The 21,431-nt window shown below is 44.0% G+C and overlaps 4 protein-coding genes across 4 annotated transcripts; 3 read left to right on the top strand and 1 right to left on the bottom strand.

The window, feature by feature from the left end:
- Positions 1 to 1,203: 1,203 nt before the first annotated feature.
- On the bottom strand, positions 1,204 to 5,839 carry LOC120958169 (uncharacterized). The gene is made up of 7 exons (XM_040380773.2): positions 5,648 to 5,839; positions 5,283 to 5,577; positions 4,853 to 5,182; positions 3,667 to 4,785; positions 3,471 to 3,584; positions 1,615 to 2,049; positions 1,204 to 1,507 (listed from the first exon to the last, which is right to left on the bottom strand). Exons 1-7 carry the CDS (start codon positions 5,670 to 5,672, stop codon positions 1,231 to 1,233), a joined length of 2,595 nt encoding a protein of 864 aa, XP_040236707.2. The 5' UTR covers positions 5,673 to 5,839; the 3' UTR covers positions 1,204 to 1,230.
- A 6,748-nt stretch (positions 5,840 to 12,587) lies between these two features.
- On the top strand, positions 12,588 to 15,478 carry LOC120958403 (uncharacterized). Its single transcript, XM_049607451.1, has 3 exons — positions 12,588 to 13,767; positions 13,838 to 14,132; positions 14,233 to 15,478. The coding sequence occupies exons 1-3, from the start codon at positions 13,743 to 13,745 to the stop codon at positions 14,489 to 14,491; spliced, it is 579 nt and encodes a 192-aa protein (XP_049463408.1). The 5' UTR covers positions 12,588 to 13,742; the 3' UTR covers positions 14,492 to 15,478.
- A 3,237-nt stretch (positions 15,479 to 18,715) lies between these two features.
- Positions 18,716 to 20,284, top strand: LOC125907577 (uncharacterized). The gene is made up of 3 exons (XM_049610777.1): positions 18,716 to 19,021; positions 19,089 to 19,596; positions 20,261 to 20,284. The coding sequence occupies exons 1-3, from the start codon at positions 18,981 to 18,983 to the stop codon at positions 20,282 to 20,284; spliced, it is 573 nt and encodes a 190-aa protein (XP_049466734.1). The 5' UTR covers positions 18,716 to 18,980.
- A 386-nt stretch (positions 20,285 to 20,670) lies between these two features.
- On the top strand, positions 20,671 to 21,384 carry LOC120960934 (protein NATD1-like). The gene is made up of 2 exons (XM_040384433.2): positions 20,671 to 21,121; positions 21,207 to 21,384. Exons 1-2 carry the CDS (start codon positions 20,870 to 20,872, stop codon positions 21,318 to 21,320), a joined length of 366 nt encoding a protein of 121 aa, XP_040240367.1. The 5' UTR covers positions 20,671 to 20,869; the 3' UTR covers positions 21,321 to 21,384.
- Positions 21,385 to 21,431: the final 47 nt, after the last annotated feature.

The raw sequence follows: 21,431 nt of genomic DNA, 5'->3' as shown, positions 1-21,431 counted from the left end.
AGGCAGCCAAATCGCATATGCAGCTGTAGAGAATATTCGCCTTAGGGAGATGTCCATTTTGAAGAGACAAAATATGTATGAAATATGACGGAACTGTCGTGATGTTCACTTTCAAGAAGCAATTCGCCGCGAAGAGCGTACATCTTAGGGAGACTCCACTGTATTTGATGAAACCGTCGCATCAAATCGTTCGAGGAAAATGCTTTATTTCACCAATGGACATTGATTAAAGCAATTATTGTAATGCATATTAAGAATTGGAAAAAATAGTCAGTTTCAGATGCATGTCGTTGGATGTGCGTATCCTAGAAGAAGGCAAGTTTGGCAGTCTCCAGCCCGTTGAATATGTTGTGTGCCTTCTCGAAAATCTTTTCTGTTTTGATCACATTGGTCCATTCAGCGCTCAGTTTGTCCATATTTTTCTAAGAAACGGAAAACCGCAGAATGCATTTGTGTCGGGAGAAAACATAGTTAGGCAGCGTTGATTGCACGCGTGCCGCACATGCCTGCTTTATTTCGATTTCTATGTAATTCATTTTTGAGTTCGCAACGATTATGCATTTTCGTAAACATTTTATCCTCTTACTACTATGTTTATACGTTCGATTCGCGCAATTGATGATTGTCGGTTGCGAGTGCGCGCTTCTTAGCTTCTAAGCCCGAAGATTAAGGATCGACACGGTCCTTTGCGTTCTGCGTGCTGAGCATCTGCAAACCCGCCACGATCTCTTTGCACGGATCGCTGGCGATCAGCTCTTTGTTTGTGGGCAAGTGCCCCATCGGGAATTTGTGTACACCCATATTTTGGATGAAATTTCCCAGCCGCCTATCATCGCCCCGCTGCTTCCCGGTACATTCGTCAGTTGGCGGCATCGGTACCTGCGATTGCCGGCTCCGTTCCAAGCCGTTTATGTAATCGGTAGCATTCATTGTATATCCCCAGCTATTAATTATGCGATCCATTTCCTGCTCTGCGGTAGTGTAATCGATGAATTTGCTGGTTCGGCCCTGCGATGTGGTTGAATTTAAGAAAGATGTGCTGTAAAATCGAAATGAAAACATAAAAAAGTTCAATAACTTGCAAAGATTTGAGAGTTATGATGATCGAAAAAACAATCCAACTTCAGATAAGTCAATTGGATTCGATGCCTACGTCAATTGGGTTAGAGGTTAGAAATGCTATGATAGATGGCCTGATATTAATATAAATAATAATTAACATAAGTTAAATTAAGGAAGAGATAGGAAAACGATAAATAAACCATGCCTTGACCAATCATTAACATATGGTGCTTTGTTCGAAGTTAGTTTGGTAGCATTATCATTCTTCTTTGACTTCGCCCTGATCGGCTGCTTCCGTTCATTATTTGCGGCTTGATGTTTTGGCAATGCTTTCCACTTAGGGTCAGTTGCTTCGACCAGTATCTCGCGGCCATTATTCAACATGCGCTTAGGCTCCTGCTTGCCATCGATAGAATCTCTAACAGCTTTTGTTGATTTGTATGATCTGTAGATATATCAAAAACACATGTCATTATGCCATACGTATTTACTTTTCGAAAAACTACGGAACCAGATTTTCTAGTTTCTTCTAAAAAAAAACATTACACTTACCGCTTGTATTTTTCACCGTATGTTACCTTCGGCAGACACGGTGTCTCTACGTCACAGTAGTCGAGGAAGCTAGGTTTTGGAGTGTTATTGCCATGGCTAATTGCAACGTCCAATACCACAACATCTGTGGGATCAGTTTTGACAAAACGCTTCGGCGCAGCATGCTGTCGTGGAACGGCTCCAGTACAATCATCTTTGCGACCAGGTGCTGGCGAATAGTTTGTTTCATAGTCTTTGTCGGTTACATGCTCAACGCTCAGAGCCTTTTCCAACGCTTTTGCCTCAACGTTATAATGCTCTTGCTTGTCAATCCAATAGTCTACAAAACATTTCGCGAGCCCGGTTTTAGTCAATTCATATTTGTCATCGATCTCGTCCGCATCACTATCAATTTCTGCGATAGAAATAGTTTCGGGTATATCCTGCACGAATTTGCTGCGAAAGATAAAAAAAAAATATATTTAAAACTAAATAGATTACCGACACATTTTCACTTCTTTGTTAGGTTTGTTATTCATTTGAACAATCGAAACTCAAACTTGGACAATTGAAGAAATACACAAGACCAACAATTATTAAAATACATTAACTATTGTTAAAACATCAGAATGAAGAGATGTGGTATCAGAAGAAGTACTGAATATGACAAAAAGAATAACCATTTGTCATACAAATTTATCTAACAATTGTAGGAGTAGCAACAAAATAGTGCTGCCTGAAAAATGCATACATCTTGCAATCCACAATGTTGCCCGCCACATCTAATGCTGTACCCAGCCCAAGCAGCATAATTGAATTACAGTCTACTACATACATATTTTATTCTACGTACACTGAAGGCTATATTTTGAAAGTTGGTTTACTGCAACCAATTTTTTAAACAATGTTATCGATCACTTGCTATCGCATAGAACAATTAGAGACAACTAGAATAAAGTATGTTAAATAGTTAGAAAAAATAAAACTAAACCATAGATGATACATGCTTTAACTATAGCAATCTTTAAGCAAAAAGATACAATAGAAATGAAAATTTTACATTTAAAGCAAGAAAAATCACAAACGTTCATATCAGCAAAAGGAAAATAGTACTAAACAATGGGAAATTTGTCATGCTGCTGATTACCTCCGGAATTATTTTAGAACGTACGCACAGAATAGAAACAAATTACAAAGGGTCGATTCCGATCCGACTCCAATAATTTCGAAATCGACTCCGGAAGGTAGGTCAGCCCAGCGTTATCCCAAGTCGTTCGGAATCTCTCGGAGTCGTCCGGAGTCGTTCGGAGTCGGAGTCATCTGGAGCCGTTCGAAGTCGGAGTCGTCCTGAGTCGTTCAGAATCGTTCGGAGTCGTCCGGAATCGGTTGGAGTCGAAGTCGTCCAGAGTCGGCCTTCGAAACAAAGGCCTGTATACGAAGTGCACGCGCAAATTGAAAGACAAAAAAAAAACAAAACGAAATGAAATGCCTGATCACAATTCCACCGGACGGCTCCTGTTGACTCTGACCGATTCCGATTCAGGTCGACTCCGAACGCCTCTGGTCGACTACGGCCGACTCCGACGACTCCGGCCGACTCCGGACAACTACGGACGGCCCCGGATGACTTCGGAAGACTCTGGACGACTCAGGATGGCTCCGGACGACTACGGGCACCTCCTATTCCGACTCCGGTTAACTCCGGATGATTCCGGACGATTCCAAACGACTCCGAATGGAACGACTCTGGACGATTCCGCATGACTCCGGGCGACTCCGTCGAATCGGAGTTGTGAGTGCGCTCCAAAGAGCACATCACTAGTCAGGATCCCAAACATACAAAGGCCTTAGGACGCTTGAGGATGTTTGAACCTTACCTCAAAATACCACCAGGATATTTTAGTTGTTGGATTGACATCTCAGCATCATCGCATACCGGAGATTTCGAAGCTTCTGGTTCATATTCGAAGAAAGAATCCTCACTCGGTTCTCTGTGCAAAAAAAAAGGATGTTAGTTGCAGGAAAGTTCCACGATACCCAGTGCTAATGCTTTTTCAATTGAGCCACACTTACTGCAAATTACTACCAGAATCTCTCGTTTGTTCGGTTGACATATCAGCTTCGGAGCTTCCCAGATTTAATGAAGTGGACGGGTCATCTTCGTACCAAGAGTGCTCAATGGGCAAGGGGTCTTCTTCGTACTGTTGTTCGTCGTCTGAACGATTAATTTCACGGAAAGAGTCCTCACTTTCACAGTCGCCTATTGGTGAACCATTGTTGCGCGCTAACAGTGTGCATAAGCCATGTGATACATGTCGTTGGTCATCATTCCCATCTGTTATGGCCTGTGGTTCTTTGTCACGTTGTTCGTCGTCTACGTACTGTTCGTAGCTTTCATTGCCAGTTTTTGAAGTTGATGCATTATTGAAATAGAAAGAGTGTTCAATTCCACAGTCTTCGTTAGGTGGATCGTCCATGCGCTGTAGCAGTGTCAATAATCTACGTGCCTTCTGTTCTTCGTATGCTTTCATTTGGTGTATCGACAGGGATTTGTATACATACTGTTGTTCGTCGCCTATACGGTCAATGCTCTGATTGAGGTACTCTTCCTCATACGATTGTGCCTCGTATATTGTCGATAACGTACGTGAGGCCCGTTTTTGGTGGGCTTTCCAATCAGCTACGGCCTGGAAGACTTCTTCATACTCGGTGGCTTCGTTGTAGTTGTCTTCGTAATGTATTTCGTTGTCATCACACTGATGTTCACTATCTTTGCGCTGTATTTCGTCGTCTTCGATGCCTGTGTTTGAATCTGATGTATTATCTGCATCGAAAGAGTCGTCCACCTCACAGTTGTTGCGCGCCATCAATGCCCATAATCTGCCCAAGACCTGTTGCTGGTAAGCTTTATTTTCTGGTGTGGGCGAGGGGTCTACTACATACTGCCGTTCGTCATCTTCATACTGGGTTTCGTCGTCTTCATACTGTTCGTCGTCTTCGTACTGTTGTTTGTCGTCTATACGGTCAATGCCCAGAGCCGAGGCCAATAGTTTTGCTTCCTCGAAACACTGTTCAAGTTCGTTTAGCCAGCACTCCAGTGCTGTTTGTGAGGCGAAGCTACTGTGAATGTATCTATAATGCATCTCCTCTTCATCCTCAGCTTCGGTATCTGTTTCTGTCGATGCGATTGTGCTGCAAAATAGCAAATAAATACAAACCACACTACTTCATGCATTGATACCTAAGAAGTCATCTTTACCTCATCGCAAATAGTTCAAGGAATGGTGTTACTGTACACATCTCCTCGTCGAGGTATTCTGCAGATGATGCCAAACATGCCGGAACAGGCGGCCCATCGTTTTGGTGGCGGACCTGCACTGACTCCGTGGACTTGCCCCGCCGCTGTGTCAGTACACCCGTTACACCTGGTTCGGTGTAAATGGCATGTTCAGGGTTGAGTGATGCTGTAGTGATTGCATGGTGTTGATTGTGCGGTTCGCTTTCGCAGTCCCGGATCTCGTTGATGGCTTCACCGCTGTTGTGACCAATTTCCTTCTGGCTTCCGCTGATATTGATTGATGCTATGCTGCTGCGAAATAGCACACAAATTTCGTTGAAACATGAGCCCTGCCTCCCTCGTGAGCAAAGGAGTGTAGCAAAGTACACAGCCTTCTAGGAATCTAACTTACCTATTCAACACATCATTACCAGGAATCAACGTTCCAGAATCATCATCGCTTTCGTCTGATTCGGCATTGTCGCGTATATATTGAATGATGCTGTTGTGCATGTTCGCTTGCTCTTTGATGCGGAACTCCTTTCGACGTGGTCTTGGCTTGATTTGTTTCGCTGCCATCCGCTCTTGCCATTCGAGCCGGTTTGTGAAACACTTGCCCCTAGGGCCGGGAATACGAAGCCGTATGGTTTTTTTCGGCGCAACTGGCCATGGGCGGCTTTTCGGCTTAATATTCATCGTTACGATCACTAGCGAGAAAATGATGCAACAAAGCAAACGGTAATACACAGTGTAAATGACGCAGTTGCTTTTACATACCAGTCTCGGTCGAATTCGACTGCATATCCAATACATACACACGGTAGTTCGAGGTAGTTTGAGTTTCTTGCGGCTTGTGACACTATAACAATAGCAACGTACTGGGCTGATTCTCGCGAATTAAATTGCACACCAGCTCGTTGCGTCTCGACTTGACACAGCGCACTTGAAGTCCGCCAAAAACGTCTAGCTGTCAACCTCATTTCACTTGCAAACAAGGTGAATCCTCATCAAGGTGTATGAGAAAAGACAAGGTGGCGTTCAAGGTGTATGGATATTAGGAGGTGAAGTGCTTCAGAGCAAATTGACATTTCACGACTTGACATAACAATACTGGATGCTCCGGTATTAAAATCGGGGAGGGCTGGAGGGGGGTATAGAAAATTGTATGCGATTTGACATAACAATACTCAATGATGGCGCCCGGAAAACGCGCTAACAATTCACCTCCTTAATAAACACACCTTGGTGGCGTTTGGAGCAAATTCAAGGTGTATGCATTATGTGTTTGCCGGATGCTGTCACAGAGAATAGTTATTTCAAATCGCTTACAATTTTCTATACCCCTCTCCAGCTCTTCTCGATTTTAATAACGGAACTCAAAGCACAGCTCAGTCTAATCGATAAATTGCAATTTGCTTTGAACAACTTCACCTTATTGTCTCTATACACCTTGCAATATATGCATCTTGTGGTGAACAGGCGGCTTCAAATAAAGAGCTGCACTCTGAAGTGGTCTCTGGTAGCCATCGAACGAGACAAACAGACACGACCCTACCCGCAAATTTCCCTTAGAGCGTTTCTACATACACCGAGAATGCAGCTGAGAAAATAACTGACAGCATGCTTTGACAGCGACTGACAGCATTTTCGGTGAGAGAATTCTCCTCGGCGTGCAAAGAACGATGGAGCTGAGAAAAAAATGAAATTGGCAGTTTATAGCGATCGATCAACTATAGTTTGCATTTTTGCCATCTAATAATCGTAGATATATTATTAAAAAGTAAAAGAAACTTTTTTGACTTCATTTTAGCGATTAAAATGGTTTTTTTCAACATCATTTTAAAAGTCTCATCTCGGCGCTTTTCAGAGCTTCTACACACACCAGCGTGAGAAACCGGTTGTCAATTCTCTCACAGCCATCTCTCAGCTGCAGTCTCGGTGTATGTAGAAACGCTCTTAAATGCCTTCTAATCGCCTTGTAATCGCCGGCGAATTGAAGGCGATCAGCAGTGCATTTAGCAGTAATTAAATGCCTTTGAAATATGTCATTGAAAAATTTCGCTTTTAATTTGAAATTTGAAATTGCAACTGTCAAAAGAAAACCTTACAACCCAAATAGCCAGCTCGTACTTTATAGCTGATTTAGGGCTGTTTAACGAAAAATCGTTCCGATGTCGTACTTTGTGGCTGATTAAGAGATAGACGGTACTTTGCGGAACTATGGAGCTTTTTAACAGGCACATGGTACTCTTTGGAACTTTGCAGCTGATTAGCACTACGTGTAGGGTTCATGGTGGAACTTGAAGGCTTGTTAAGAAAGGTACTGAACTTGGTGGAACTTTATAGCTTTTTAATGCATGACATCGGTACAAGGTGGCTCTTGTCAAAGTGTCAAAGACGGACGCCGGCAATAATCTCATTGCTGCTGCACAAGTTAGATTCGTTAATTGAAGAATGAATATTGAGTGAAGTGATTGTGAATTATCAGTAAATTGTGTAAAATTGTGTGTAATTCATCAATACAAAAGATTTAGAAATATACATATGTGATTAAACGAAACAAATCTTGTTGTTTATTTCATCGATGACGCTTGCTTGAAAATAAAACACAAAGAAAAATAATCCCTGGCATCGTGGCATAAGGAAGCTGCTTAGGCGCTGTTTGAAAGATCCACATAGAACTTTGATGCTGTTTATCTACTGCAAAAGGCGAATTAGAGCAGCGATCTTTAGCGTGCCAAAATGAGCTGCTTAAGCAATTCTGGCTATTTGGGAAGCGTCTTCAACACTGCGCTGTTGTAGTGTTCCCAGATATGAGCGTGAGATTCGATAGCACGATTTACGTGTTATGTTCTCTTGCGTTAAGCTCTGAGCTATTTCACTTTATTAAAGATGGTCTGCATTATTCGGTTGTTAAAGACCAACCCGTTGAAAGGTGTTAATATATCAAACTCATTTCGATAACTCTAATAAAAGGAGAAATGAGATACATATTTCCCCCATCCTGATAATCAAGGGTGAAGATAGAGTAATTATTATGTTTTTTGAAAAGGCATTATTTTGATTTTGCTTCACATAAATTTTGTTTGTATTAATTATAGCAAGAAAATATTAATTTAAAAAGAAATAAACAAAGAAAAAAATCATAAAAATCAGGATTTGAACACACGCTTTCTCAGTTTGGAACCAAAAGCGTTGTCACTGCTCTATTTAGCAGTTACATTGGTGAGGGTACCAAACCAGTATATAAACAAGCTAAGATGGCGGCAAGCTATCTGTTCTCGTTGAATAAAAAAGTTGAAATATTTCGAAGAGAACCCGTTACAGCCTTGAAAGTTTCGGTTGAAATCTTTATTCGCCTTCTAAGGCAACTAAGGCCTTAAATGCCTTCTGAATGCCTTCAAAGCCGTTTAATGCTGGTAGGGGACTCTGTTCGATGTGTGCTTTGTCTTCTATTCGATATCTTATCGAACCTGTAATGCACTGTGAGTAGGACGTTACGCTAAATGGAAGAAGTAGTAGTAGTAGCAGTAACCCTACCCGCATTAAACGGGTTGTTCACCCTTCGTAATCAGGATGGGAGAAATATGTATTTAATTTCTCCTTTTATTAGAGTTATCGAAATGAGTTTGATATATTAACACCTTTCAACGGGTTGGTCTTTAACAACCGAATAATGCAGACCATCTTTAATAAAGTGAAATAGCTCAGAGCTTAACGCAAGAGAACATAACACGTAAATCGTGCTATCGAATCTCACGCTCATATCTGGGAACACTACAACAGTGCAGTGCTGAAGACGCTTGTAAGGTTTTCTTTTGACAGTTGCAATTTCAAATGAAAAGCGAAATTTTTCATTGGCATATTTCAAAGGCATTTAATTACTGCTAAATGCACTGCTGATCGCCTTCAATTCGCCGGCGATTACAAGGCGATTAGAAGGCATTTAACGGAAATTTGCGGGTAGGGTTTTCATGTTCGATGTCGTGTTCGATTGCTGCTAGAGCGCCGGGTAATGTAGCTGTCAAATAGAGCTGTGACAACGCTTTTGGTTCCAAACCGAGAAAGCGTGTGTTCAAATCCTGATTTTTATGATTTTTTTGTGTTTATTTCTTTTTAAATTAATATTTTCTTGCCATAATAAATAAAAAAAAAAAAATTGTGAAGCTAAACCTTTTGAAAAAAAAAAAAATCATAATAATTACATTATGTTCACCCTTCATTATCAGGATGAGAGAAATATGTATTTAATTTCTCTTTTTATTAGAGTTATCGAAATGAGTTTGATATATTAACACCTTTCAACGGGTTGGTCTTTAACAACCGAATAATGCAGACCATCTTTAATAAAGTGAAATAGCTCAGAGCTTAACGCAAGAGAACATAACACGTAAATCGTGCTATCGAATCTCACGTTCATATCTGGGAACACTACAACAGTGCAGTGCTGAAGACGCTTGTAAGGTTTTCTTTTGACAGTTGCAATTTCAAATTTCAAATTGAAAGCGAAATTTTTCATTGACATATTTCAAAGGCATTTAATTACTACTAAATGCACTGCTGATCGCCTTCAATTCGCCGGCGATTACAAGGCGATTAGAAGGCATTTAACGGAAATTTGCGGGTAGGGAATAGTCGTCGTTTAGATCTCGTTTAGGAGTCGATTAGTGCAGGTATCTAAACAATTTACCCTTCGCAGGCCGCATTGTTTCGTAAATAATGATGTTGAGGGGCCCTTCCCAAGTAGCACAAATCCACTAAACGACCACTGAACGGGTTCTAAACGACTCAAGCTCTAACCTAAACGAAATATAGAAACACTTCGTTTAGCAGACTGCAAACGACTCATGCATTCTAAAAATAGCAAAAAGCTGGTGGCGCCATCTGTTGGTGGCATACCCAACCAGTGGACCCAAGCGCCACAGATTAAGCTTAAACGACTGGAAAATTGAATATCCATAGAAAAAAAAATTAAAGCTCCACCGCTTCATTGGTTTGATCAATAGATGGCGTATTAAAACTGATTATTCCCTACCAGCATTAAACGGCTTTGAAGGCATTCAGAAGGCATTTAAGGCCTTAGTCGCCTTAGAAGGCGAATAAAGATTTCAACCGAAACTTTCAAGGCTGTAACGGGTTCTCGTCGAAATATTTCAACTTTTTTATTCAACGAGAACAGATAGCTTGCCGCCATCTTAGCTTGTTTATATACTGGTTTTGCACCCTTACTATTGTAACTGCCAAATAGAGCAGTGACAGCGCTTTTGGTTCCGAACCGAGAAAGCGTGTGTTCAAATCCTGATTTTTATGATCTTTTTTCTGTGCTTATTTCTTTTTTTATTAATATTTTCTTGCTATAATTAATATAAACAAAATTTTTGTGAAGCAAAATTAAAATAATACCTTTTTAAAAATCATAATAATTACATTATGTTCACCCTTCATTATCAGGATGAGAGAAATATGTATTTAATTTCTCCTTTTATTAGAGTTATCGAAATGAGTTTGATATATTAACACCTTTCAACGGGTTGGTCTTTAACAACCGAATAATGCAGACCATCTTTAATAAAGTGAAATAGCTCAGAGCTTAACGCAAGAGAACATAACACGTAAATCGTGCTATCGAATCTCACGCACATATCTGGGAACACTACAACAGCGCAGTGCTGAAGACGCTTGTAAGGTTTTCTTTTGACAGTTGCAATTTCAAATTTCAAATTGAAAGCGAAATTTTTCATTGACATATTTCAAAGGCATTTAATTACTGCTAAATGCACTGCTGATCGCCTTCAATTCGCCGGCGATTACAAGGCGATTAGAAGGCATTTAACGGAAATTTGCGGGTAGGGAATAGTCGTCGTTTAGATCTCGTTTAGGAGTCGATTAGTGCAGGTATCTAAACAATTTACCCTTCGCAGGCCGCATTGTTTCGTAAATAATGATGTTGAGGGGCCCTTCCCAAGTAGCACAAATCCACTAAACGACCACTGAACGGGTTCTAAACGACTCAAGCTCTAACCTAAACGAAATATAGAAACACTTCGTTTAGCAGACTGCAAACGACTCATGCATTCTAAAAATAGCAAAAAGCTGGTGGCGCCATCTGTTGGTGGCATACCCAACCAGTGGACCCAAGCGCCACAGATTAAGCTTAAACGACTGGAAAATTGAATATCCATAGAAAAAAAATTAAAGCTCCACCGCTTCATTGGTTTGATCAATAGATGGCGTATTAAAACTGATTATTCCCTACCAGCATTAAACGGCTTTGAAGGCATTCAGAAGGCATTTAAGGCCTTAGTCGCCTTAGAAGGCGAATAAAGATTTCAACCGAAACTTTCAAGGCTGTAACGGGTTCTCTTCGAAATATTTCAACTTTTTGATTCAACGAGAACAGATAGCTTGCCGCCATCTTAGCTTGTTTATATACTGGTTTTGCACCCTTACTATTGTAACTGCCAAATAGAGCAGTGACAGCGCTTTTGGTTCCGAACCGAGAAAGCGTGTGTTCAAATCCTGATTTTTATGATTTTTTTCTTTGTTTATTTCTTTTTAAATTAATATTTTCTTGCTATAATTAATATAAACAAAATTTATGTGAAGCAAAATAAAAATAATGCCTTTTCAAAAAACATAATAATTACTCTATCTTCACCCTTGATTATCAGGATGGGGGAAATATGTATCTCATTTCTCCTTTTATTAGAGTTATCGAAATGAGTTTGATATATTAACACCTTTCAACGGGTTGGTCTTTAACAACCGAATAATGCAGACCATCTTTAATAAAGTGAAATAGCTCAGAGCTTAACGCAAGAGAACATAACACGTAAATCGTGCTATCGAATCTCACGCTCATATCTGGGAACACTACAACAGCGCAGTGTTGAAGACGCTTCCCAAATAGCCAGAATTGCTTAAGCAGCTCATTTTGGCACGCTAAAGATCGCTGCTCTAATTCGCCTTTTGCAGTAGATAAACAGCATCAAAGTTCTATGTGGATCTTTCAAACAGCGCCTAAGCAGCTTCCTTATGCCACGATGCCAGGGATTATTTTTCTTTGTGTTTTATTTTCAAGCAAGCGTCATCGATGAAATAAACAACAAGATTTGTTTCGTTTAATCACATATGTATATTTCTAAATCTTTTGTATTGATGAATTACACACAATTTTACACAATTTACTGATAATTCACAATCACTTCACTCAATATTCATTCTTCAATTAACGAATCTAACTTGTGCAGCAGCAATGAGATTATTGCCGGCGTCCGTCTTTGACACTTTGACAAGAGCCACCTTGTACCGATGTCATGCATTAAAAAGCTATAAAGTTCCACCAAGTTCAGTACCTTTCTTAACAAGCCTTCAAGTTCCACCATGAACCCTACACGTAGTGCTAATCAGCTGCAAAGTTCCAAAGAGTACCATGTGCCTGTTAAAAAGCTCCATAGTTCCGCAAAGTACCGTCTATCTCTTAATCAGCCACAAAGTACGACATCGGAACGATTTTTCGTTAAACAGCCCTAAATCAGCTATAAAGTACGAGCTGGCTATTTGGGTTGTAAGGTTTTCTTTTGACAGTTGCAATTTCAAATTTCAAATTAAAAGCGAAATTTTTCAATGACATATTTCAAAGGCATTTAATTACTGCTAAATGCACTGCTGATCGCCTTCAATTCGCCGGCGATTACAAGGCGATTAGAAGGCATTTAAGAGCGTTTCTACATACACCGAGACTGCAGCTGAGAGATGGCTGTGAGAGAATTGACAACCGGTTTCTCACGCTGGTGTGTGTAGAAGCTCTGAAAAGCGCCGAGATGAGACTTTTAAAATGATGTTGAAAAAAACCATTTTAATCGCTAAAATGAAGTCAAAAAAGTTTCTTTTACTTTTTAATAATATATCTACGATTATTAGACGGCAAAAATGCAAACTATAGTTGATCGATCGCTATAAACTGCCAATTTCATTTTTTCTCAGCTCCATCGTTCTTTGCATGCCGAGGAGAATTCTCTCACCGAAAATGCTGTCAGTCGCTGTCAAAGCATGCTGTCAGTTATTTTCTCAGCTGCATTCTCGGTGTATGTAGAAACGCTCTAAGGGAAATTTGCGGGTAGGGTCGTGTCTGTTTGTCTCGTTCGATGGCTACCAGAGACCACTTCAGAGTGCAGCTCTTTATTTGAAGCCGCCTGTTCACCACAAGATGCATATATTGCAAGGTGTATAGAGACAATAAGGTGAAGTTGTTCAAAGCAAATTGCAATTTATCGATTAGACTGAGCTGTGCTTTGAGTTCCGTTATTAAAATCGAGAAGAGCTGGAGAGGGGTATAGAAAATTGTAAGCGATTTGAAATAACTATTCTCTGTGACAGCATCCGGCAAACACATAATGCATACACCTTGAATTTGCTCCAAACGCCACCAAGGTGTGTTTATTAAGGAGGTGAATTGTTAGCGCGTTTTCCGGGCGCCATCATTGAGTATTGTTATGTCAAATCGCATACAATTTTCTATACCCCCCTCCAGCCCTCCCCGATTTTAATACCGGAGCATCCAGTATTGTTATGTCAAGTCGTGAAATGTCAATTTGCTCTGAAGCACTTCACCTCCTAATATCCATACACCTTGAACGCCACCTTGTCTTTTCTCATACACCTTGATTAGGATTCACCTTGTTTGCAAGTGAAATGAGGTTGACAGCTAGACGTTTTTGGCGGACTTCAAGTGCGCTGTGTCAAGTCGAGACGCAACGAGCTGGTGTGCAATTTAATTCGCGAGAATCAGCCCAGTACGTTGCTATTGTTATAGTGTCACAAGCCGCAAGAAACTCAAACTACCTCGAACTACCGTGTGTATGTATTGGATATGCAGTCGAATTCGACCGAGACTGGTATGTAAAAGCAACTGCGTCATTTACACTGTGTATTACCGTTTGCTTTGTTGCATCATTTTCTCGCTAGTGATCGTAACGATGGATATTAAGCCGAAAAGCCGCCCATGGCCAGTTGCGCCGAAAAAAACCATACGGCTTCGTATTCCCGGCCCTAGGGGCAAGTGTTTCACAAACCGGCTCGAATGGCAAGAGCGGATGGCAGCGAAACAAATCAAGCCAAGACCACGTCGAAAGGAGTTCCGCATCAAAGAGCAAGCGAACATGCACAACAGCATCATTCAATATATACGCGACAATGCCGAATCAGACGAAAGCGATGATGATTCTGGAACGTTGATTCCTGGTAATGATGTGTTGAATAGGTAAGTTAGATTCCTAGAAGGCTGTGTACTTTGCTACACTCCTTTGCTCACGAGGGAGGCAGGGCTCATGTTTCAACGAAATTTGTGTGCTATTTCGCAGCAGCATAGCATCAATCAATATCAGCGGAAGCCAGAAGGAAATTGGTCACAACAGCGGTGAAGCCATCAACGAGATCCGGGACTGTGAAAGCGAACCGCACAATCAACACCATGCAATCACTACAGCATCACTCAACCCTGAACATGCCATTTACACCGAACCAGGTGTAACGGGTGTACTGACACAGCGGCGGGGCAAGTCCACGGAGTCAGTGCAGGTCCGCCACCAAAACGATGGGCCGCCTGTTCCGGCATTGTAAGCACAAGGAGGCGCGTAGTCTAATCGCAAATCTAATCAATTAGAGCAAATAAGAAAAACAGAGAAAAACTACAAAAAAGTTTCGCCTATCGCTCTCTGCCCACCTGTTCGCTGCTCGTACGCGCGCGGCACATGCCATGGCATGTCCCGAACCCGAACCTCTTCCCTTTCGGCCTCTCGAGCACTCACCCACACACGCGTGGGTGTTCATCGCGTTCCGGCCACGATCGGGTTCGCCCGATCATTTCTACTCTCGCTGCACATTTCGCCCGGTTTGGTAGAACCCGTTGCAGGGCTCGCCTACTTAGAACTTTCTTTTCGTAACATCCCCCAGCCCGTGACCATTACGCTATTGGTCACCCTTTCTTATCTCTAATAAGGCAAGTTTAGCCACCGGCCTTCTGAGGGTTCCTGTGCTTGTTCGCACCCAAGCTTGTCGGTTCCCGAAACCACTCGTTTTACTATCCCTCTCTTCCACTGATTCCTAACACCACCGTCGACTATCAGAACCATGTCTCCTACCTCAATCTCTCTCACGGCCTCAAACCATTTGCTTTGCCGCGCCAACACCGGAATATACTCTTTTATCCACCGTCTCCAAAATCCGTCCAGGATATGTTGCACCATTTTCCAGTTGCTCCGTAACCCCGTCTGATGGCTAGTCGGTGCCTTTCCTGAATCACTCCCGATGAACTGCCCAGCAAGAAGTGGTTAGGAGTAAGAGACTCCTGATCCGCCGATTCCAGCGGGATGTACGTCAGAGGGCGGGTGTTGATCATTCCCTCCGCTTCCACTATCACCGTAAGCAGCGTCTCATCATCGGGTGTACGCTGTAGTTCCGTCATTGTACTCCTCCCACCTTTCTTATTAAATTGTCCACGTACCTGACAATCCACGCCAACGTCCTGATCATCCTTTCCAGGCGGCTGAAGCGTTCAGCTTTTAGAGGAAGAAGTCCAGGATTCAACTTCTCGCGGTGAAGGTTGACCCGCCGTATCTCTTCCTCCGGAGTAGTTGAAACGAGTCTTCTCGTCGGCCAAGACTCTTCATCCTGCAGCAGAAATGAGGGACCCTGGAACCAAATGCCAATCCCAGTTGAAGTTCGCACGCCCTGTCCATTTGGTAGCTTCGTCTGCTGGATTGTCCTGAGTGGGCACCCATCGCCACTCATTCACGTTGGTGTTCTCCTGAATCTCTGCCACTCTATTCGCGACAAATGGCCTGTAATTCCTAGGGTCGGCATGTATCCATGATAGCGCCACCGTGCTGTCCGTCCAGAGCACCCGTTTTTTAATAGGAATCGGGTGATGCTGTTCCGTGGACTTCAGAAGCCGTGCACCTAACAAGCAGGCTTGTAACTCCATCTTTGGTATCGTCAAGGGTTTCAGAGGGACAACCTTTGCCTTTCCACATAGCATGGTACAATGCGGTTCTCCTTCAGAATCGACGACCCGTAAATACAGCACGCATGCGTACGCTAGCTGGCTGGCATCCACAAACAAGTGTAGCTCCGCATTCTCGTACAATTTCTCTCGTGCTTCCGGGAAGTAGCACCTCGGAATCCTAAGCTGGGCTATCAGAGGAAAAACGTCCACCCATCTACGCCAATCTCGCATTTGACCGGGACTGATGGCCTCATCCCAACCGGTACCAGCTCTCCAAAGGTCTTGAATCAAGATCCTTCCATGGATGGTAAAATTTGCCCACAGTCCAAGCGGATCAGAAAGTGACATCACGCATTTGAGCACTTCTCGCTTGGTAGGGGTACACTCCGTCTCAAATATCTCCGCTATTCCCACACACGCCTGCGTGTAAAAGGACAATTGGTCCGAGCTCGGGTTCCACCGCAATCCGAGCACACGTTCTCCATTATCCGCCGTAGAGGTCAAATTCTTCATACCGGGACTGGAGCTTTCGCCGCCCAGCCGATCCAAAACAACTGGATTGTTGGAGACCCAGTTCCGAAGTACGAACCCGCCGTTCGAGAAGATTCCCCTGACTTCTCTGGATACTCGACTGGCTTCTTCGAGTGTTCCGAAGCTATCCAAATAGTCGTCGACATACGTGCTGGTCAAGATGCCACGTACGGCACGAGGATACTTCTCGGCATGTTCCCTGGCGTTCCGGTTTTTCACGTATTGTGCGGTGGATGGGGAGCAGGCTGACCCAAAGGTAACAACGTCCACGAAATACGTTGCGATGTCGTCGGCCGGATCTTCCCGCCACAGGAACCGCTGCGCTTGCTTGTCTTGGACGCGCATGCGTATTTGCAGGAACATTTCTTTGACGTCCGCGCACACCGCTATCCCGTACATTCGAAACCGGAACAGCACCCCTGGCAAAGAAATTAACTCGTCCGGCCCCTTCAGCAACATGTCATTTAGGGACGTACCTTGTACCTTAGCAGCGGCGTCCCAGATGATGCGCACCTTCCCTGGCTTCTTCGGATTGGTAACCACTCCCAACGGCAGGTACCAAATTCGCTTCGAATTACTCTCGGAAAGATCAGCAGACGTCGCTTTGTGGATGTAACCCTTTTCCATCATATCGGCTATGTGATGGTGCACCACGGTTTTCAGCTTATGGTCACGTTCCATCCTTCTTTCCAGGCATTCCAGCCTACGTCGCGCCATACCCAAGCTCGAAGGAAGCTCCACGTTGTCTGTCTTCCACAACAGACCGCGTTCAAACCGATTACCAATCCGCACCGTCGTTGTTTCCAGGATCGTCAGTGCCCTTCGTTCATCTGGATCAGGCACGTCACTGGAGACAGTCCCGAGTTGCTCCAACTCATAAAACTTGCGTAAGGCCCCCTGTATGGTGGAGTTTTCGTCCGAAGCTCCACACTCGCACATATGTAGCACCCTTTCGATTTGGCTTCCAGCAGTCTTTTCATACACGCACCATCCAAGCCGAGTCTTTACGGCAACCCGTTCCCCTGCAAGGCGTCTTCAGCGGCACCGCCAATCGAAGGTTGTCCAGCCCGATCAACAACTGTGGGCGAGCATCACGGTACTCCGGTAATGGCAGCTGCTTAAGATGGTCCCATCTCTCGTCATCCATCGTGAAAGTTTGCTGTCGGAGGCTAAGGCTGGAGACAGTCCGCACAGCTTTCAGGGTGAACTTTTTTGTCGACGTCACAGGTCCAATCTGTAAATCGATCATCATCGACGCCGGCTCGACCCTAGTCGTATCACCTGTCCACTTGATACATAGAGGTCGCCTATCTCCCTTCACCCCTAACTGCTTTGCCAGGTCTACGCTGATGGACGAAGACCTCAACCTGGATGCGGCAAGTGATGACGTGGCACGTCAACTCGCCGTGCGGCGACAGGAGCGGTGAGGTTCGTGAGGTTGAGGACACGATCCCCTGTGCACGAGGTTCGATGAGACAGACGTTTTACCTCCGTTAGGGACGTTTACCTCCGTTAGAGACGTTTTACCTTGAGGTTAGGACACGATCTCCTGTGCACGAGGTTCGATGAGACAGACGTTTTACCTCCGTCGGCCTCATCGAGCGATGAAAGCGGCCGCCTCTTTGGTGTCATGACCGGGCGCACCCCGCCTTCCGTCGCAGCATCCTGGTTGAGGTTATGTACGGGTCCCCCTGCCACGTGGGTCGATGTTCCTGGCGCTATCTCGTCGTTGGCCTCATCGAGCGATAAAAGCGGCCGCCTCTGTGGGTTTGTAACCGGGCGCGCCCCGCCATCCGTCGCTGCTTCCAAACTAAGGCTACGAACGAGATCCCCATCCACGTGTTTCGAGATTCCTTCCTTGGGCTCCTTATTGCCCCCGCGTGGCGATGATTGCTCTCTTAGCGTCTTCCTGGCACACTCCTCGCACAACCACGCACATTTCTCCACGGCTTCTACGGATGCCGTTATACCGGCACACGAGAAATGCCACCACGCATCACATTCATCGCACTGCACGTACAAAGTGTCGTCGACCTGGTTACCGCAAGCCTTGCAACCACGTGCTTTCTTCGGTCCCATTGTTCTTCACTATTACACTTAACGCACTGAAGAACCCTTTTTTGTAGGCAAAAGAGTGTAAGCACAAGGAGGCGCGTAGTAGGCGTTTGTGAGTTCAGCTTTAACAATACCTTTATTTTCACGCAACAGATTAACGAAAGTTGAACTATGTACTTAAGCAAATCTAATCAATTAGAGCAAATAAGAAAAGCAGAGAAAAACTACAAAAAAGGTTCGCCTATCGCTCTCTGCCCACCTGTTCCCTGCTCGTACGCTTGCCGAATGCCATGGCATGTCCCGAACCCGAACCTCTTCCCTTTCGGCCTCTCGAGCACTCACCCACACACGCGTGGGTGTTCATCGCGTTCCGGCCACGATCGGGTTCGCCCGATCATTTCTACTCTCGCTGCACATTTCGCCCGGTTTGGTAGAACCCGTTGCAGGGCTCGCCTACTTAGAACTTTCTTTTCGTAACAGGCATGTTTGGCATCATCTGCAGAATACCTCGACGAGGAGATGTGTACAGTAACACCATTCCTTGAACTATTTGCGATGAGGTAAAGATGACTTCTTAGGTATCAATGCATGAAGTAGTGTGGTTTGTATTTATTTGCTATTTTGCAGCACAATCGCATCGACAGAAACAGATACCGAAGCTGAGGATGAAGAGGAGATGCATTATAGATACATTCACAGTAGCTTCGCCTCACAAACAGCACTGGAGTGCTGGCTAAACGAACTTGAACAGTGTTTCGAGGAAGCAAAACTATTGGCCTCGGCTCTGGGCATTGACCGTATAGACGACAAACAACAGTACGAAGACGACGAACAGTATGAAGACGACAAAACCCAGTATGACGATGACGAACGGCAGTATGTAGTAGACCCCCAGCCCACACCAGAAAATAAAGCTTACCAGCAACAGGTCTTGGGCAGATTATGGGCATTGATGGCGCGCAACAACTGTGAGGTGGACGACTCTTTCGATGCAGGTAATACATCAGATTCAAACACAGGCATCGAAGACGACGAAATGCAGCGCAAAGATAGTGAACATCAGTGTGATGACAACGAAATACATTACGAAGACAACTACAACAAAGCCACCGAGTATGAAGAAGTCTTCCAGGCCGTAGCTGATTGGAAAGCCCACCAAAAACGGGCCTCACGTACGCTATCGACAATATACGAGGCACAACCCAAGTGCCACAAATCCACTAAACGACCACTAAACGGCTTCTAAACGACTCAAGTTCTCTACCTAAACGGAATATAGAAAGACTTCGTTTAGCAGACGGCAAACGACTCATGCATTCTAAAAATAGCGAAAAAGCTGGTGGCGCTATCTGTTAGTGGGATATCCCAACCAGTTGAGCTTCATCGCTTGGAGGAGAGCTTTCTCATTTCCTCTGTACTGTTGTATGGTTTCGCATTGAAGTTATGCATCGCTAGAACTAGAACGGCGATACAATTGTTTAAATACTAAATTGCAAAGGAAACCACCAGCACTGAAACAAGTGAGATTTGAGTAATGGTCGTTGGTGTTGATACCCACGTATCTGACCACACGACCATTCATATAGATTTTTGCTCAGAAAGTTAGAAGGCTATATAGGTCATGATAAGATGAAACTTGTCGAAACACATTGTAAGAAAAGGATGGCAATATAATGATGAGTTGTAATACGCCATCTATTGATCAAACCAATGAAGCTGTGGAGCTTTCATTTTTTTTCTATGGATATTTAATTTTCCAGTCGTTTAAGCTTAATCTGTGGCGCTTGGGAATCGTATAGCTATCCCCACCGAGTGCTAGTTAAAAAGCGTCATAGTTCTGCAAAGTACCGTAAATCTCTTAATCAGCTACAAAGGACAACATCGGCACGATTTTTTGTTAAACAGCCTCAAATCAGCTATAGAGTTCAAGCTGGTTATTTGGGTTTGTGGCACTTCGCATCAGCCTAAAGCAATCTGAAAATTTGAAAAAATCCCAGCGAAGAAATCGCCCATTATTCTCTTTTTTTTCAATGAAGACCCATTGCCCTTGTCTTTCGTACGAAACTGCATCTGCTTGCTGCACTAAACCAGCTCGTGGCAACTGCTCGCTCCTCCGGGTCGTAGTCGAGCTGCTGCAACGGTTCATTTGAAAATACGCGAAACGCTACATTTGTTTTTGTGCCGGAGCAATTTGACAGCTTGTTGTTTATTTACTTATTCGTCTGTTTGCTTGATTATCATGTCCTCGCAGTTCTAGCGCGCAATAACTACCAGCATTTCGCCCAGTTTCCGTGTTCCTTATCCAGCCCGCAGAGAGGCAAACTGTAGCCGCCGCACACGTCCTGCAAGAGGCTGTGTCACATTTTTTTTAAAGCAAACAACTATCAACCGTTCAACGCATCGCAATAATGTCGTGCCTACTGGCCGCCAGAACGATTGCATCTCGCCTCAGTACGAACCGCCGGTACGGTACGGCGGCACTAGCAGCGGCAGCGGTGCGCAATGATCCCAAGCGCGAGAAATTCGTCATCGCTCTGGGAGAGAGTGACGAGGCGTACCTGAAATATTCGGAAAACCGCACCAGCAACACCATCAGCCTGGAGCACACCTTTGTGCCCGATGCCGGCAAGGGCAAAGGGTTGGGCAAACAGCTCGCCGAGGTAAGGGGGAAAAAAACGTGCCACTACAAAGCTGTGCCAAACAAGTAAGAAACGAGCCCGTGTAATTCCCTTCCCTTCCTTTCAGGCGGCCTTCCAATATGCGATCGAAAAACAGCTGAAGGTGAAGCTGGAGTGTGACTTTACGGTGAAGTATTTCAAAGACAACGAGTCAAAGTACAAAGCTTACGTAACGGAATGAGCACCAGGGCTTGCACTTTCATGCAAACTCACGGCAAGCGCGAATAAAGCGAAGAAATGATTTACATCGGTCATTTATGTTAAACACAGATGAAAGATAGGGCGTCTCGTT

The sequence above is a fragment of the Anopheles coluzzii genome, chromosome X, assembly GCF_943734685.1.
Source record: "Anopheles coluzzii chromosome X, AcolN3, whole genome shotgun sequence".
Taxonomy (NCBI): domain Eukaryota; kingdom Metazoa; phylum Arthropoda; class Insecta; order Diptera; family Culicidae; genus Anopheles; species Anopheles coluzzii.
The sequence above is the reverse complement of the archived record's forward strand: the minus strand, read 5'-3'. Positions and strand labels throughout refer to the sequence as shown.

Bases quoted from the DNA above. Each gene is read 5' to 3' on its own strand.
- LOC120958169 (XM_040380773.2), bottom strand. From the start codon at position 5,672: ATGCAGTCGAATTCGACCGAGACTG. The intron at 5,578-5,647 runs GTATGTAAAAGC...TTTTCTCGCTAG, and splicing joins GTCGAATTCGACCGAGACTG to TGATCGTAACGATGAATATT. The intron at 2,050-3,470 runs GTAAGGTTCAAA...TATCTTTCGCAG, and splicing joins TATCCTGGTGGTATTTTGAG to CAAATTCGTGCAGGATATAC.
- LOC120958403 (XM_049607451.1), top strand. From the start codon at position 13,743: ATGCAGTCGAATTCGACCGAGACTG. The intron at 13,768-13,837 runs GTATGTAAAAGC...TTTTCTCGCTAG, and splicing joins GTCGAATTCGACCGAGACTG to TGATCGTAACGATGGATATT. The intron at 14,133-14,232 runs GTAAGTTAGATT...GCTATTTCGCAG, and splicing joins GGTAATGATGTGTTGAATAG to CAGCATAGCATCAATCAATA.
- LOC125907577 (XM_049610777.1), top strand. From the start codon at position 18,981: ATGTGTACAGTAACACCATTCCTTGAACTATTTGCGATGAG. The intron at 19,022-19,088 runs GTAAAGATGACT...GCTATTTTGCAG, and splicing joins CTTGAACTATTTGCGATGAG to CACAATCGCATCGACAGAAA. The intron at 19,597-20,260 runs GTAGCTGATTGG...GGAATCGTATAG, and splicing joins ATGAAGAAGTCTTCCAGGCC to CTATCCCCACCGAGTGCTAG.
- LOC120960934 (XM_040384433.2), top strand. From the start codon at position 20,870: ATGTCGTGCCTACTGGCCGCCAGAACGATTGCATCTCGCCTCAGTACG. The intron at 21,122-21,206 runs GTAAGGGGGAAA...CCTTCCTTTCAG, and splicing joins TGGGCAAACAGCTCGCCGAG to GCGGCCTTCCAATATGCGAT.